At 44.6% G+C, this 18,047-nt stretch overlaps 1 protein-coding gene across 4 annotated transcripts in view; it reads left to right on the forward strand.

Annotated features, from left to right (window-relative positions):
- The window catches only part of rbms3 (RNA binding motif, single stranded interacting protein), a 111,188-nt gene that overhangs the window by 43,927 nt on the left and 49,214 nt on the right, over positions 1–18,047 (forward strand). For all 4 annotated transcript variants that reach the window (XM_028978762.1, XM_028978761.1, XM_028978763.1 and 1 more), the window contains one exon: positions 1,891–1,982. In XM_028978762.1, coding sequence (XP_028834595.1) covers positions 1,891–1,982 — 92 coding nt within the window. The remainder of the gene's footprint in view (positions 1–1,890; positions 1,983–18,047) is intronic.

An 18,047-nucleotide genomic window follows, 5' to 3' on the forward strand; every position in this document is an offset into this window, starting at 1 on the left:
CCAGGATGGACTTCGGCACCCATAACCCTAGTGTAAATCAATGAAAGGAATATATCAAATACCAAAATAATTATCAAAAGAAATACAGGTGGAAGCAGCATTGTTTTTACAGGTATTTGCACTGTATTCAAACTCATCTGATGTTTCCTGGACATGCAGAGTTACAGGAATAATAATTTATTGACACAGGTAGATTACTATTGCAGTGACGTGTATATATTGTATGTAAAAATGGTGCAAATGTTACAGAAAAACCCAAAATGAAAGAAAGGAGAAAGAGAGAGAGAAAGAAGGGGGTCAAGCTCCTGAGAGGGAGCCTTGACCTGCAGAAATACGGCGAGAGAAAGGCCCAGAAAGGAGGAAAAGATGAGACAGTAACCAGAAACAGAACCTCTTTTATACTTGGCATTTGACTCCCAAAAAAAAAAATGCCACAGACCAATCAGATTTTCTTTCGATTTTTCTGCCTTGCCCAGAACAGAATTCCTGAAACAGGAATGCAGTGGTCATCCAGCCCCCCCACAAGACTTTCCTGTCGTGGCAATTGTTGACCATTTGGCACCCTTCTTATGAGCGGAAGGCCACAGCTTGGAGTTAAAGTGGCGGGTCATCATGGACCTGGAGTTTCCCATCTTACAGAAATGAAACTTTGCCAGTTCTCTTGCACTCTCTGCTTTAACGCACAAAGGTATTGTGCAACAACTGGGTTTTCCTTTCACCTTCAACAGTGCAGCTTCTGAGCAGTTCTTTTTGTTGTGAGTGTAATAAATCAATTTGGTCTGTTTGTGTGATCACAGAGAGAAAGTGCTCAGTACCGCAGTGTTTCGTAAAAACATAGCTAGGTCCTAACATCAAGATGTTACGAAGGTCAAAGAGTGAATATTATATTAACCAGGTTAAGCCATAGATGACATTTTCACAGGGTTCTGAATTCTTTTCCGTAGTCTTCCTTCTGAATGAACCCCATGTTCAAACGCTCCAGTAAAATGGACCCGGAGATCGAGTGTTAAACGTCGCACTGCCCTGAAACACAGCACAGCCATAAGTCATTTTTTATTTAATATAGGCAGACATGTAATTGTTTTCATTTAATAAATGAAATCTTACATGAGCCTTTGACATTTAACCCACTTCACAGGAAATCCAAAAATACCGGGACTGGTTGCCCCAGCAAATTCAACCTGACAGCAGGCTGTTTGATGCTAAAAGGAGTCTGTAAGAGCCCCCAAACTTAATCTGCTAGTGTCAAAGTGTAAACATCTACATTGAGAGGCATGGAAGACATGTCTAAAAAAGTTGTATTTTTATCCTTGTGTTATTTTTGTTAGACAAATTTGATTTATTTTCTGTCTACTGTACATTACGCAGATTTTTAAGTAGGGGGAACTAAAGGAATTGCCTTCACAGTGTTATATCCCCCTCTTTGGGGTCCAAGGGACAGCCCAGGACAGAGCTAGTCAACCCGATCAGCTTATTGAGCTTTGTTTTTTTTGTTTTTTTCTGTCCCTGCTTGAGCCTCCACCTCCCTCGCAGACCACTGCGCCAAAGATTGCTGATGCAACAGCAGTGTCATAAAATGTTGTTAACAGTGTCCTGCACGCACTGGAGGGCCACAGCACACCAATACCAATATTGCTTTCATCTATTTCACTAAAAATGAGCAGTTATTGTATTAAAAAGCATTGGAGCAATTCAACGGACGCTAGGGCAACATTCTGGTAATGTTCTGTGTTAGCTTGCTGCTAGCCGCTGCTGTTGACAAGACTAACAATAAAAGTTTGGTGAATGTTAATATTACTTCCTGACTTTTCCATCCTGGTATTCTTTCCTCTTTTTGCCCTTCAGAGTGTTCTGTATGCTAACTTTGTTTTCTGCCCTTTGCTTCTTCAGGTTATGGCTTTGTGGATTTTGACAGCCCAGCGGCAGCACAGAAAGCTGTGGCCTCCCTAAAGGCCAGTGGAGTCCAGGCCCAGATGGCCAAGGTAAGCTGGGCTTTTACCGCGGCCGCATGTCGGCCGTCGGCAGGTGCTGACGCTGCTGACAGCAGTAATGTTGGCGCCATGGTGGCGATTCTGTCCTGTACGGTCATTATTAAAGAGTTTCTGTTTTAATAGTGTAACTGATAGGTGCTGTATTTTGCCAAGGGAGAGGTCGTATGTGGGTCAGCAGAGTGTAGCACGGTGGGCCTGTAATATGCAAACGCTGTCAAAAACACACAGATGCAAACACACGGTCGTCCTCTAATATTTATAAGCTCGTGGGCTGTCAGGATACAGATGGTTTGTGGGTCATAAATCCCATTTAAATGCATGGCTGTCAATGTTCAATGGTTTTCATGTGCCGAACGCCTACAACTGAACCCTCTCTGTGTGCCGTTGTGTGTGACTGTGTGTGTGTGTCTGTTTGCATGCACACACGCACACGTTCACGTGTCCTGGTGTGGGTAAAAACGATTTGCTGCCTGCAAGTGGAGAAATATGAATATTCTGGTTTTGAGGTACCGCACTGTCGTCAAGCTCAGTGAATAAAATGCGGCCCGAACCCAGCGTTCCCTTCCCAGACCTCCATGGTACATGCCGGGTGTCTCTTGCTAAGAGGAATGCACTGCTCGCGACGTACGCTGCCACGTACGTCTCTTTAAGCGCGAGAGAAGACCAATTAAAAGGAGTAAATCTGCCAGCTTTAGACTCATTCAATTAAGCATGAGCACAATCAAAGACACGGTTCCATTAGCGCGGTCTTATTTTAAGGTCACTTCTTTCTCTCCAGGCCCGGCTTTAGGAAACAGAACACGTCCCTCGCATCCTCGCTGGCTTTAATGGTTCAGCCGCCAGGCCCCTCCGAAGAACCTGGGGTGGGTTGCTTCTCATGATGCTGAATTAGCTCAGTCATCTGCCTGTAATGACGACCGCTTTTCATGAGAGGGGGACGTGGATTAAAACACGGGAGCGATTAAGAGAAAGAGAGCTTTATGTTCCCCATCGTAAATCTAGCAGTCGGCTGTCATGTGCATGTTCCCAGCTCTCAAAACCACGTGCCGGAGACCGCGAGTGGGGGATTTTATTAAGGGCTATTATTTAATAGAACGCATTTGAATGTAAATGAAGCGTGACAGTCTAAATGAGACGTGTGTGCCGTGGCACGTTCGGCATATTCTTCATTTTCATTCCCTTCTGTTTGTCTTTCACACTATAACAAACAATTCAAAAGTGCCTGGCTGGTCCAGATAACAACCTGGCCGCCCTTCAGCAGAATTGTGGTAGCAGCGGAAAAAAAAAACAACAGGGAACGGGAATCTCTGCTTCTGTCGGCACTTTCTAAACTCTGAAACAGCATGTGGTTCACTGCACCGCGTGCATCTCCATGTTGTTTTAGATGTATGTATTTTACATGCCCCTCTGTGCATCATGTATCAAAATGCATCTTAAGCTGCATACACCGTAATCTAGACTTGGTTTTATACATCCAGTTTTAGTAGCATTCAGCCTCCAATTGTCCCTACAGTCCCTGGTTGATGACTGGGACCGACGTTCATCCCTCGAAACGACGGGCTACTCACAGCTAAACTGACCGTATGAGACCCTTCTCAGACCCAGCAGCTGTGCATTCACCTTGTGGGCAAAGACTCCTAATGAGCGTGTCCCATCTGTCCTCACTGGGGAAGCTTCAGAGACGAGCACGTTGAGGAACATAGCTGAGGTTCCCAGTCGTCGATGCTGCTCTCACCTGCACTTGAATGAATGTTTAATGGTCGCTTGCTGTAGGAGGGGTCGAAGGGCTCACGGGGAGATCAGAAGGGGGGAAAGTTTGCCGAGGTGTTGTCCAGTGGTGCACCTTTATTGCACTACAGGGATCGGCAAGAGGTGTCTGGGTAATTGCCACCATGAGCTAAGAGAATAATTTTAAACACGATACCATATTGCAGACTGTTGAGCAGATTTAGAAAAAGTGGATAAATAAAATTTTATAAGTTAGCATAAAACATAACATTTCGCTTTGTTGTACATCAGCTTTATTCTGTTTTGTGTTTCTGTGTTTAGAGCCGAAATCTCTCTCCCTCTCTGTCACTGAAGGGCTTTTGTGGGAGAAAATTGTCCTGAATTGTTTTATCAGCGCACATAACCAGCCATGCAATACAAATTAACAGCATGGGAAGCTATATAGGTCATGCAATATGGGAACCTTGCTGGCAAAACACATAGAGAAAGAGAGGCTCAGCGCTAACCACCCCATTCCTCTCTAATCTCTTAAAGCCGGGGTGTACTGTCCACTGTTCTGGCTTCAAAAGTCAACCTTGTGACTGTCCTTTCCTTTTCATCTAATGAGCATTTGGTTTTCGTTTTCTAAAAATAGCCTCTCCATAAAACATTATGATTGTGCAGCGCTCTGGCCTGTGTACAGTCCTTAATAAAGGATCATTGAATGAAGAGCATACTGTAAACAAGTATTGTCTTTATGTAGAAAAATATGTAAAGTTCCAGTCGGTTCCAGCTCTATCATCTGATGTTCAACACCGTGGTAAACTATTCCATGTGTCATGATCGTGTGGCGGAGAAAATACGGATGCACGTGCTTCATGCCCATACAGAGACACGCAAAACTGGATCATGCTCACACGACCCAGTGTAGGGCTGACGGAGGACAGAACAAACATGGCAAGGATACAGCTATTACAACAGATAATCAATCAGGGAATCAATCAAGACAATCACAAAACTTAAGTATTTTTTTATTATTATTTATTAAATGAAATTATGAATAGCTTTTAAGTGTCCTGAAATCAGAATTAATTAAGAATTAAAAGCTGAGATAAGAGGGTGGCAGTAGCCCAGTGGGTAAGACACTCGCCTATGAACCAGAGGACCCAGGTTCAAATCCCACTAACTACCATTGTGTCCCTGAGCAAGACACTTAACCCCAAGTGTCCCTGTAACTACTGATTGAAGGTCGCTCTGGATAAGGGCGTCTGATAAATACCAGAAATGTAAATGCAACGGTGCGTTAATAAAATCACCTATATTACTTGCAAAAGTGGTAATTAGGTATTTGATTCAGTGCTTTCATCTGCGTATTATGGCAGTCATGTCATTACTGGTTTTTTTTTTTAACTGTATTATCTTTTTTACTGTGTTGTGCAAATTTGCATTGAATTATTTTACCAAATAATTATAACTCATTATCTCTGTGTTGTAAAAAAAACTGTAGGACAACTGTCTTCTCTCGGGTGTTCTGAAATGGCATTCTGGGATTTTCATCAGGCTCACAACTGTGCCTGAAGCATCACAGTCATACAGTGCTGTGTATCTGTGTGACGGAGTGGGCGTTTTGTAATTATACATTGATCAGCCACAACATTAAAATCACTGACAGGTCAGGTGAAATAACATTTATTATATTGTTGCAGTGTGAAGAGAACAGTGCGTTTTTGAAGTTGACGCACCAAAATCATGAAAAATTGGCAAGAGTGAGAAATTGAGACATTTTGACAAGGGTCAAATTGTGATGGGTAGATGACAATTTAATGATAGATGGCACAAATGTGTCAGGACACAGAATGCCTGTCAGCCCCTTAGAGAGCCCCTACTGTTCCCATTTGAGTTTTATCACTGAACTTTGGAACAATGTAAGAAGGTGGCCTAGTCTGATGAATCATGTGGTCTTCCTGTGTTTATGTGGATCACCGGTGCTTGTGCGCTGGGGAAGGATACAAGAAAAGGCAAGATGAAGGAACATTGTGAAGGTTTGAATAATGTTATGCTCAGCAACCTTGGGTCCAGCATTCATGTGAACGTGACCAAGACACATAACAATGATACATACAACTCCCAATGGTAAAAGCTTAGAAGTGGCCTCAGGAGGACAATGTGCCCTTCCACCTTGCACACACTTATGAGAAATGGGCTGGGAACAAAGACTTCAAGGTGCTGTCTTGTCCTCCAAATTCTCAGCTTAATTGAGCATATATGGGTTGACCTGGAAAGCTCAAGCACTCAACTTAGGACTGAAGGACTTATAGAATCTTCTGATGGTTCCAGATACCACAAGAGACACAATCTGAGGTCCATGACTTAATGGGTCACTGTAATAATCATATGGTCTGAATGTTTCATTGTGTATCATTGTTGAGGTAGCTACTGAGGTATTTACACATTTATAACTTTTTCTTCATCGGAAAATTAAATAAACTTGGGTCCATCAGTATAACACTGTTGATGGGGGGCGTCAAGGGTAAGCTCATGGTTTTAAGCAGCAATACAGCCATGTCTAGAGGTAATATAGAGAGACACAGAAAGAGACCCAGAAAGTGAAAAGCAGAGAGATGTCTGCGGTAAAGAGTTGTTGCTCGAATGATGAACTGGAGCCTGGTCTCTTTTGACTGCAGTCGTTCTTTATGGGGAATCAGGCCTGCCAATCCCGCTGGATGGACTCCACTTCGCTCACGCGCCGGCTCCTTCTTTGTCTTATTCTCGCTTGCTCACACGCACGTATTGCCACCTGCAATTCCGCTTGTCCACAGAGTCCATTTCACTGTTGTCTGTATTTTTGTCACAAAAAGGGATTATATAAGGCCCCAGCTGTGAGACCTGGACAGCTCATTAGACTGACTGATAGTGGACATGCTGGTGTCAGATTAAATTCATAGTGGAATTACACCAGCCACCGAACAGTTCAAGAGTGAGACTAAGTCACTCTTGTAATGAAGGTTACGTCGGCCTAGCTAAGGTTACTTATCCTACATTTGTGTGGAGATTTTCCATGTGTTCTCTACGATTTCTCCTTCAGATGCTCGTTTCTGCTTGTATTTCTTTCGTTTATCTGTATGTATTTCATGGGGTGCTGCCCCCAGCAGGATTAAATCGGAGCAGAGGCTTCTTGGTAGAAGCATTAAAAAAAAAACAATACATCGGATGTTTCCCCCCCTCCCTTACAACATTTTCATCAGTCACAGCAATTAGCTGAAGGATTATGCTCCAGTTTTTATACAGCCTGGTAGCATTTGCCAGGCAGCAGATATGAAATGAACACACGCACACACAGAAACGTCCCCTTTTGTCATCTCATTCCATTGTTGATACCCTAAAGCTATTGCAGCTTATTCAAACTGTGATATTGTGCACTTGTCAGGCAGAGGAAGTATACGTAAATGCCAGGATACCTTTTATTGTGATTTGTATGTAATAAAGACAGGCATTGTAGATGTTTATATGCAGTATAAATCCCATGATAATGTGTTTTGTCCCGGTGTGGCTGTGAAAAGTGTGTATGTGTGTCTTTGTGTGTGTGTGTTCATATATGGGACCGAGCACAGTACTGAGATTGAGTTGGCTTGAAGGTGACACTGATGTGTTGCCTCTACAAGGTCAACCTCGCCATTTTTCTAAATAACAGCCAAACGGTGACTCAGTGAAGCTCACAGGAGCGGTGTAGGTGAATCAGCCCAAACTGTGCACACACAAACACACACACACACAGCTCATACAGCAGGTGAGCTCTCCATGTGAAGCATAAATCCCACACGATGCTGTAATCTGCCCATCTAGTTTACCAGATTGATCGCCGACGTCTATTGGTTCAAGGAGTCCTGCCAAAAGGGCAACAATTCTTTACAGCTCTGAGCGCCGGCTTCCCTCAGGCTGTTAGAGTCGGAGGCCAGTGTGGAAAATATGTTGTTAATTCTGCACAAGTCATAGCAATACCAAAGAACCAATTGGGGGTGAATAATTGCCCTTTAAAAGGCAAACGTCCATTTTAGTCCCATTGCAGACTGGTAAACGTTGATGGCGTGGGACGTGAATAAACTTTCCTCAGCCAGTCCTTAATTCAGCGCCATGGGCCCGGCTTTGAGGATCGGTAGCACTTTACCTTCACTCCAGTTTATTTATGGCCATTGTGTTGTGTCAAGGTTGTAGTTTTTTTTCTTGCTGCTGCTGTTGTTGATACTGCTGCGTTGTCTGTTAATGACCCCCCGCGTGCGATTCCCTCTTGCCGTGGCAAAGGTGATCCTTAAGCCTGAGTGGTTTATTATTCACCGTTAATTACAAGCACAGCAGCACAGATCTCTCAGCGCTCACTGCCGCAAATGAAACACTTCCAGGTCTCATAAGGAGGACATAGCGACGAATGGGAGGGAGCGATTACAGCGACAGATGCCCTGCGCCGATCCTACCTGTCTGTGTCCACGCCACGTTTCATTGCCTCGTGGTGTGTGAGTTGTCGTGGGAGGTGGGGCTGTGGGGATTCTGCAGTTCTACACCAAGTGTGTCCATGCACATCTGCTGTGTACATTTGCGTGGCTGTGTTTCTGCTGCCTGTGTTTGTTGAATGTACAGTGTTAAGTGTGCAATGCATAAATATGACCCCAAACACCATCATAAATTGACACTGTACTTAAAGCAGAAAAAATAGTTTTTTTACAGCCTGGTAGCATTTGCCATTCAGCAGACGTGAAATCTGCTGGCTGGAAAAGTCCATGTTTGTCATCGCATTCCAGTGTTGATTCCCTATTGCTGCTTATTCTAACAGTGATTTTAGAAATGTGTATGTTTGTTTCTGCGTACCCTGCCTGTTTTGTGTATGTACATTGCATGTACAGGGGTCCAAGTTAACCCTAACAGCATCAGACAGCTCAAAGCAGAAAATAAAACACTTCCTGATGTGTTTAATTATGATTTGTCCACTATTAGATGTGTGTGACTGTCAAATGTGTTTTTAATATGCAACTTAATGTGCAATCCCTTGTTGAAACATTTCTGATTGATCAGTTATGTTCAGTCTGAAGCAAATTGTAAATTGTTTATATGACAAATTCACTATTTGTCAGTTTATTTGGCCTTTTCGTGATTCAAAGTTTGTGTGTGTGTGTGTGTGTGTGTGTGTGTGTGTGTGTGTGTGTGTGTGTGTGTGTGTGTGATACAGCATTGCTGTTTTGCTGCTGTAGTGAGAAAGTTTACAGCAGCAGCAGAATAACCCAGGCAAGGTCAGCCTGCTAATTAGAGCCTCCGGAGTGCAGCGGGGCTCAGCCCCCAGCCCCAGCACTTACCGCTCAGTGGGGGCGCATACTGCACCTGTCGCACAGCCCGCCACTGCTGAGAGAGCGGTAGTCTGCTGCACACTGCAGAAAGTCCACCCTCAAACACACACTAGCATACAATACAGTCACACACACACACACACACTTACTGAATGTACATTATGCACATGCATGTACAAATACAGACGGTCAAGAAAATGCACACAGACCCTCACACCATGCATGCACCCATGCTTAGTATCAAAGCATGCAAAAAAACACTCATGCAATAAACACATATTCTTATTCATGCTGTATTTATACATAAGAATGCACTCATGGCAGATGATCATCCAGACAGATGTGCACTCCTGGTCCTACACAAATACTTCCAACACACAAACATAAACATATAAATTTAGAGAGCGGAACAGAAGATGTCGGAGGCAGCCTTGTGTAATTTTTCATGTTTTATTAATCCTATTTGAAAGCTTTTAGGCTCGGCCTTAAGTGAAGCAAAGCTGTTTGTGGTCCGTCAATAGGTTGGTGCCCCCACCCATGACTGCTGGGATGTCAGGATGCATTGGATATGTTTTGCTATTGATCTGTATCTGTATTTCACACAAACTGAAGAGGGGCAATATTTTTTTCTTTTTCACAAAATACTTTAACCATGAATTCATCTGTTAACACTATATTTTATTAAACCAGTAAATACACAGAATAAATGCATGGCAATGGCCTTATTCCTCATTTATCTTCTTTCGCATAGTAGTCATTTCACATAATGAACAGAACCGAGTCATGTTTTGGGTACTCAAAAGCAGCTTCACATTTTTTTTCCTTTAAGGAGGCCTTTCTTCACATTGACATAAAATTCACATTTTGTAAATGTTCTATGAAGTGTATGTCTTTCTCCCTGGATCGGCTCTATTGTGCTGTTGTCGTTTCGGTTTATTTCGGTGCGGTGATTGGAAACAGATGCCTTGTCCTTTGTTGTCTGATCGCTGGGGAAAGTAATGGAGAAAACAGGAAAGGACACTGAACACAGCGGAGTGAAACAAGTCCGGGAAGCAATAAGCAGGGGGAGCGTTCCGGTTCTGTAAAGCGGTCACTGCCCTTCCTCCGGCTATAGGAAGATTTGTGTTTGGTCATGTGACTGTTACTCCGATGATGATTCTGTATTAGTTGCATTGATCTGCGAGGTCCGTAAGTGGGAAAAAGGTGTAGATAGTTCACACACTTCAGTAACAAATGTTAGAAATGAGCACCAGAACATCTTTGGTGCCCCTGGTAACAGATTCTGTCTCCGTTACTCAACTCAGACATTTCCTTGTGTGATGGTGGTGGCGATCACAGCAGATCGTTTAAATCATTTTTCACAGTCTTTAACCATTCTCAGCCATGGAATTAAACCATGCCAGCAAAATGCCCCCATTAATGAATTTCTTATCACTTTTATTTGTTTTACCCTTTACATTTTCCTCAATTATTCTGTATCTATGAGAAACTGCACCTAATTTAAAGAAATTGTCTTTTTCCTTCTCAGAAGAGAGCATTAACGTAATTCGTTTAGCGCAGGGCACATCTGCTTATCTGTTATTGCACATCATGCCCCATGTCTGCTTTCTCCCCGGCTTTGATGTGCACGCAGGATTTTGTGTTTAATAGAGGGCATAAGAGGAAGATTTTTTTTTTTTGTATAAAAGATGTAGGAAGGGAATGACCTGCAACGCATGGGCCTCGAACAATGGGAGGGAGGGATGGATAGTGTGCCCCAATTGAATTATTGGTAATCTAGTCAGAATGCGAGTAACTCAAACCTTCCATCAGCTCCTCTCCAATCTCATTAGCCATGCATTAGCAGCTGTACAAGGAAGGAAAGGGGCTTTTAGTGGGCGCGCTCAGCAGACTGATAGAAAACACGGGGCCTTGACTAGTGCTTAGGCAGAAGGCAGCTGAGAGCTGCAGGTCTTAGCAGTAAAGCGATGAAGATGACGACAATAACGATGATGAGTGTTCAGTTGTGTCCATGTGTTTGGACAGAAAGAAGTCTCGACCCACAGCTTCTCCAGAGGTACATCACTTTTCCAGTGTAGGCCAGCGGCTCCATTACCGGGCGGCCTCACCTCCACCATGAGAGCGGCTTTCGGAGGAAAACCGATCTGTTCCGTCTCTCCCATAGCTCCGCAACGTTCTGCTGTCTCTCATCAGTTCAGCTGCTCTCAGTCTAATGGTGTCGCTGCTGAAATCTCCCATCATTCACCTCTCTCAGCGGGCTTCATGCCCTTGGCCTCAGTGTGGGCTGAGGAAGCCGAGAGCCCGTTTGTTACGAGCACCCGAGCCATCTCGGGCAGCCACTCCAGCGTGAAGCGCGGCGATGAATGGCATAGCCCACGGTGGCGCTGTCATACGCCGATAAATGCCATTCACCAGCAGAGGGGACATGTCTTGGATTCCTATTATCCTTCAATTAGGGATTGTGCTTTTCCCCTGGGACAGTCATATCAAAAGGAGGAGAGGAAGAAGCCGAGGGAGCGAGGATGATGGTTGAGAAAGGCAGACAGAAGGATAAAGACAGGAAGGGAAGGAGAGAAGCGGAGAGAAAGCATGGAGTCAGGATAAGTGGTTATCACTCCACTTGGGATTGCATTGTATAAACAGCTGCTGCTGGCAGAACAGCATGTTCTTTGGGAGAGAAAAACCGAAAGGGAAAGGGAGTTTCAGAAAGCTTTGGGATAGAAAAAAAAAACTGTATTCCACCCCTCTGGCCACTAGGCCTTGTAAGTGTCTCGTCCTTTTTTTTTGGATGGTCCATTTTGGATGGTCGAGGGGATCAGCGAATGATTTGGGGTGAACAGAGTGAGGTTTTGATGGGCTCTGTCTGAATGGCAGCGTGGATATTGAGTTTGGGTGTTCCCGTGTGAGGATGATGGATCCTCCTCCACCCCCGGCTTCTCCTGGTGGACTACCCGCTGACTCCTCCAGCCGCTCCCTTGCTTGTCTGAGCGACAGAGCTCTGCCATTTTTTTCACCAGCAGCCGCATTGATTTGTTCCAAAGCTCCCGCGTTACAATCAGCTAAGACAAATGAGAGCCTTTATCTTCAGTTCACTGTACATCACCAAATGGCCTGCTTCCACAATCCAGCCCTGAGGAAATATAACAATGCCTGAGCCAAGCTTTGCTTGACCCTTGGAGACCAAAAAAAAATAAGAAGAATTTTGTTTCTTAAAAACAATAAATCAATGGTTATGTAATTCAAGTGTCGCTCCCAGCAGATCAGAGAGCGTCAGCAGCAGCCGAGCCAACGTGACGTGATTGATGCTCACGCAAACGTTTGCTCTGGAAAGCCCAGCTACAAAATCTCAAAAGGGGCGTTGATAATGTCTAATCTCAAGAACAGATATTTCTCACGGTTCCTGTAGCCTCTGATTGTGATAGACGCATGGTTTGATGGATGGCCTTTGCCTCTGGTGGAGGATAAAGGTAACGCACAGGAAATCTCGCTGTATCCATCCAGAGTACAGTCAGGATTCCTCCTCCCAAAATTCATTCATACATCACTCAGTTTCATCAACTACTATACTCCTAATGTAATGCAAAGTAAATACCCCCCTTAGCTCTATTTATGTCTACTTCAGTAACATGAATTAACCTTTTATAAATGTATTAATAAAAGACACAACTTCACATCAATATTTCGACACACATCAAGCATGCAACATAGAAATGCAGCACATCTTATGGCTGGAAATACCTGTTTATATTATTAATACACTGCATTTAATCACAATATAAACGAGAATTTCAGCATCATCGTGTACCACAAGAGGAAGCCTGAGCAGCACCAGTGGTATGCACACCATAGTTTGAGAACCAAAAAAAAAAAAACATTTTATAGGCCATCATCCCATTTGTTTCATGGAAGTAAACAAATCTGTAGAATCTCGAGTTTCTGTCTGTGTCCTCTTAATGCGGTACAGCCGTGACCTCACCTTCACTCCAGCCCAGACTCTGCCACCTCTTAGATTCCGAGAAGGAACAATCTCACTGGAATTCTTGAATTTCCTTGGCCTGTTTTTCGCAGCATGACTTCATTGAAGTTGTGGGTAACTGCTGCAGGCCTTCTGCCCATTACTGACATCTCTGCTGATGCCTTCGAGCAGTGGTGTGAGCAGAGAAGCCAAGAGGGAGCACTTTATGAGCAACTCTAATCAAGTTTGATACTTTTAGTGCTTGAAAGTGGTTTTATGTGTCCGCTGTAAATTAGCAAATATAGGGGATGTTGTTGCATTTGGAGTTGGAACAGCAAATGTGCCCTGATTAATCACAGCATCTCCTTAATTTGCATGTTTTATGCACTGTCTGATAAGGGTTTGGGTGTTAGAGAGCTGTTCAGATTGCTTCTTTTCACTTCCTGTTTCTTCTCATGGACATCGAAATTTCAGCATGCATTTTATTAAATTTTTTTAGTTCAGCAGGGTATTTAAAATTATTTGAGCTGGAAGGAATTTTATCACTGTTGGAAGGTGTTGGACACACCTACATAGCTTCTACTGTTGGGGTCTTAGGGGAGTAAACCAGAGGACCTTCAAAAACTCTGCTTTCCTTTTGGCCCACATAATTTAAACATTTTCAACAAATTCTAATTTTTTAATAAATGTTTAATACATTTTTAATGAAAAATAAGTTTAATGTTCAAAAGCTTTATGTAGAATTTGAGTTGCATGTGGTGGAAGTTGAGAATTATTCAGCTGTTTTATGGTTCTCTACAACATGCTATATGTCTAAAGTGAAACATCAAGCGAAGATGGTGAGGAACGCATTCGCATGACTTGTACATAAAGGAAGGATTTATTCATAAAATATTGAACAGAACATGCATAGCAACAGAGGACAAGCTATGCTACATACATCATCCCAATGAAGACATGATACAAAGAAAGTAGTTTTATACAGATAACAACAGTTGCACACACTCACGAATCAAGGGAACACAGTTCCACAGTAAAGCCTTACAAGGCTTAATATTGGTATAATGGTATAACAGTAAGACTAATCTAATTAGATTAATATAATATAACAAAATTATATATTATTTAACTAGGTTTTTATTTTTGTCAAAAGCTTATTTCTGAGAGTTAGAAAATAATAAAATACATAAAATTTATATTTATTCATTCACTGATTCACTGACCAGATTCCATTTGAAAGGTTCAAATTATCGCAGTGCAGGTGTGTGTGTGTGTGTGTGTGTGTGTGTGTGTGTGTGTGTGTGTGTGTGTGTGTGTGTGTAAACAGAGTGATAGTGACAGCTCTGTTGTGTTAATGGAAATAAAGGAAGGCTGTATCTGATGGAAAGAGGCCTCAACAGCGGTGCCTCTTCACCGCCTCTCACCCCGTCCTCTCATCCTTTATCATCCTGCTCTGCCTTCAGATCCGAGGTCAGGACAGATAAGCCACGAAGCAGAGGGAATAGGTGAGTGTGTGTGTGTGTGTGTGTGTCTTTGTGTGTGTGTGTTTATAGTTGTGATTGCCCTGTCATATCACACCTGAAAATGACTCTATCAGGGTCAGGATAAGTGAGCAATATCAGAAGGCTGCAATAGAAGTAGTGGAGATAAACTGTGCTGTGCTTCATTGCAATAGTAGAAATCACTGAAAAGCCAAGAGATGATGACTGGACCATAATTATAAATGAGAAAAAATACAAAATCATTTGTATTAAAGAGACTGTAGAGAAGTGGAGCTGTCTATGGTCCTGATTTCTGGGGCTTTAAGGGGTTAATACTATCCGAATACGATTCCAGATTGTTGATGGGCAGTTGGCCTTTTGGGTTGGATAATGGTGAACTGCACCTTGGGTAAAAAAAATATGAAGAGTTTTCATTTTGACCCCAAAGATTTTTCATTTCTGGATTTTAGTGTGTGTGTTTTATTTTATAAAGCTGAGTCCCAGGTTAGGAATTTTTAAATGCATTTCCTGGGAAAATGAACGGTTTAATCTTGTGGTAAAATCAGTTTTTTGTTGTTCTGAAACTGGTAAATCTGATGTGGTTCCCATTTCGGCAAATGTCCTTTTCATCATTTCCATCAGTTTTTAATCCCTGCTCTGCAGATGACTGCTTGTCCTCTCGGTGTGATTGGTATGCCGTGGAGAAAGATGCTGTCGTTTTATTGGGCGGTGTGGCTGCGAGGCTGAGGAGGCTGCAGTCTTGATTGGGCTGTGACTGGGAGATTTACAGCCCCGAATCTGCAGCCGTTTGTCAAAGCTGGACGACAGCAGCAGCCAAACTCCCCTTCCTGAGAGAGCCCTTCCAGAATATCACACCACAAATCAACAGCTGTAACCTTTCATTCGGCCCGCGTTCCCGGGGACATGCATGTAGAAATCAAATGAGTCTTCAGTGCACGCGCACACACACACATTTGCTGTTTGTCCCTCGCTCTCCACCCCCTTTTTATTATCCCCCTCTTTTCTACCTCTCCACGACCTCCCCAACACTTGAATCTCTCCCTCTCCTCTGTTGAGCCACAGCCGATCGATGCCGGTGTGTCAATCTGAGCTGGAATGCATTAACATTTATGACTTGTGATTTTGGCCTTGATAGTAAGCGCACTCCGCCTCCTCCCCGCTCCCCGCTGGCCTCTCCGGCTACGTCCTGTCACACAGATCCCCGTATTTGCATGAAGGCCATGCGTGGCTCCCGCATCCATTAGAATAAATGTGTTCTAAAGCAGGCCACTTTTGGCCTGTCTCTTGCTGATTGGAATAAATGCGTTTAAGGAGTGGACATCAAACAGATGAACTCTTTCCTTGCAGTGACCTGGTGGTGTTAATGATGTACCCTTCTCCAGTTACAGACCCCCGCATGTGCTCGCTCACAGTGGGGATGACCCACAAGAGAGGGGGGTAATTGTGCAGGATTGTAATTTATGGTGGAAAAGTTTGTGGGTGACTGTCAAAAGAGACTCGGGGTACGACATCTTATGACACACGATACTTTACTGCACAGTATATGTATTCTAATCCATTTAGTAATAACTAGGACATTCTTGCTGGACCATTGTTATAGAAGGTGTGATTACTTGTTGCTATGTACATTATGTTTGTTATCTAAAAGACTGTACTTACACTTTATAATATGGGGCAAACATATATTTCTTAATATCAACATGGATGGAAGAGCATGCACCAGAACCACTTGTGCACCAATTATTATTAAACACAGGATACAAAAAAAAAAAAATCATGTGGAGTCACTAAAGACATTTCTACCAGAATTCAGATTTCTTTCCTGAAGTAGAACATTTCATTAAAAAAACTAATATTAATTTGACAGTTATGTAGCTCACTATTATGTAGCCCAAATCCAAGACACAGAAGTAAATAAAGGAAGAGACTGGGATCATGGTGAGTGAAGTGATTGTCACTGTGAAACACTGCAGCACAGCACACAGTGCACACAACAAAATGTGTCCTCTGCTTTTAACCAACACCCTTAGTGAGTAGTGGGCAGCCATGAAAGGTGCCCAGGGAGCAGTGTGTGGGGACGGTGCTTTGCTCAGTGGCACCCTGGGTGGTTTGGAATTCCGGGTCCATTTCCTTACCCGCTAGGCCCGGTCCGGCCCAGGGAGTGTGTCTCGCCATGGCGAGGTGAGCTATGGCCAGGCATTGACCCCCACAATGTGCCCAAGAGGAGCTCTCAGTGCAACATGGAGGGGCTCGCTCCATGTTGAGCCAAGCTGTGGAGACTGGGCTGCCCCAGCATGATCCGCAGTACCCGGTGGGAAGTAGGAAGAATCGTGGTCGAGCGTGTGGGAAGAGAAGCAGGATAAAGATGAAGTCAGGAGCAGATAGGTTGTGTGCAGCGACAATGACTCCGGTGACGTCGGCGACGAAGACACTGACTGGTAGGTGGAAGGACAGGAGCCCTATTTCATTCCGCTCCACTTCCCGGTGTATGACTGCGATGACGAGAGTGAGGCTGATGGCGAGGAGGAGGAAGATGGCTGTGTGGAGGTAAGCTGGTCAAAGTGGGCGACGGAATGTCACCGGCCAGCACCTGCCCTGCCGATCCTGCCTTGCAGGGAATCCACCTCTTCAGCAGACGTTCCCCAGCAGCAGCAGTGTAACAACAGCACCCCCACCCGCTGCAGAGAGCTTCCATCATTCCTGCTGCCAACCCTTTCTAGCTCCTCACACATGCCCTCCAACATCTGCAGGCATGACCGTGGAGCCTTCAGTTGATGCCAGCACCACCACTCACACTCCCACCACCACCTGAAGCACAGCGCCCTCTGTTTGTGTGTGTTTGTGTGTGTGTTTTGTGTCCTTGTGTTGCCACAGCTTCCCCTCTTGTATACCACCAGGTGGCGGTGTCACAGCCTCCACCCGACTGTGCCAGTCCACATGATGCACCTTTGTCCAGTCAGGGGGAGGCGCTCCCCTGAAGTCCAGGCTGGGGGCTTGTTGTGAGGGGGGATGGGTCGGGAAGTAATGGGGGTGGACCACCAGGTAGCCGGTTAGGAGAGCGGGCCCGCCGTCCAGGACCGCCTCCCTGTGGGCAGCAGGGAGGGATTCTGAAAGCGTCAACAGGTTTGTACGGGCTAGCCGTACATGAGCCTGCGGTATGGTGTCGGGTCTCCAGGCAGTCCAGGACGTTGGAGGCACCAGTGGCTGCACGTGAGCAGACAACACCACCCTGCGATACGGTAATCAGTTGCCGGGCGGCCCGGGATCACCTTCCTGGGGGCAGCAGGGACAAACGTGAAGTGTCAGCAGGCACTGCCCTCACATTTGTGTGCAGGTTGTCATAGGGGCTGGATCCGCCACCATGTTGGATGACATATGGAGTTCGACCAGAGGGTCCGAGTCCTCCAGGGCCAAGGAGGACCAGCAGCATGGTTGCCACAGAGTGACGACTTTGAGGGGGGGTTACTGTGATGCCCAGGAGTGGCTGGCCGCACACGGCTGCCGAGACAAGGAGTCCTGAGCTATCTCATCTGAAGCTGCTTTGGCATGATTGCTCAGG

The sequence above is a fragment of the Denticeps clupeoides genome, chromosome 5 (assembly GCF_900700375.1).
Source record: "Denticeps clupeoides chromosome 5, fDenClu1.1, whole genome shotgun sequence".
Lineage (NCBI taxonomy): Eukaryota > Metazoa > Chordata > Actinopteri > Clupeiformes > Denticipitidae > Denticeps > Denticeps clupeoides.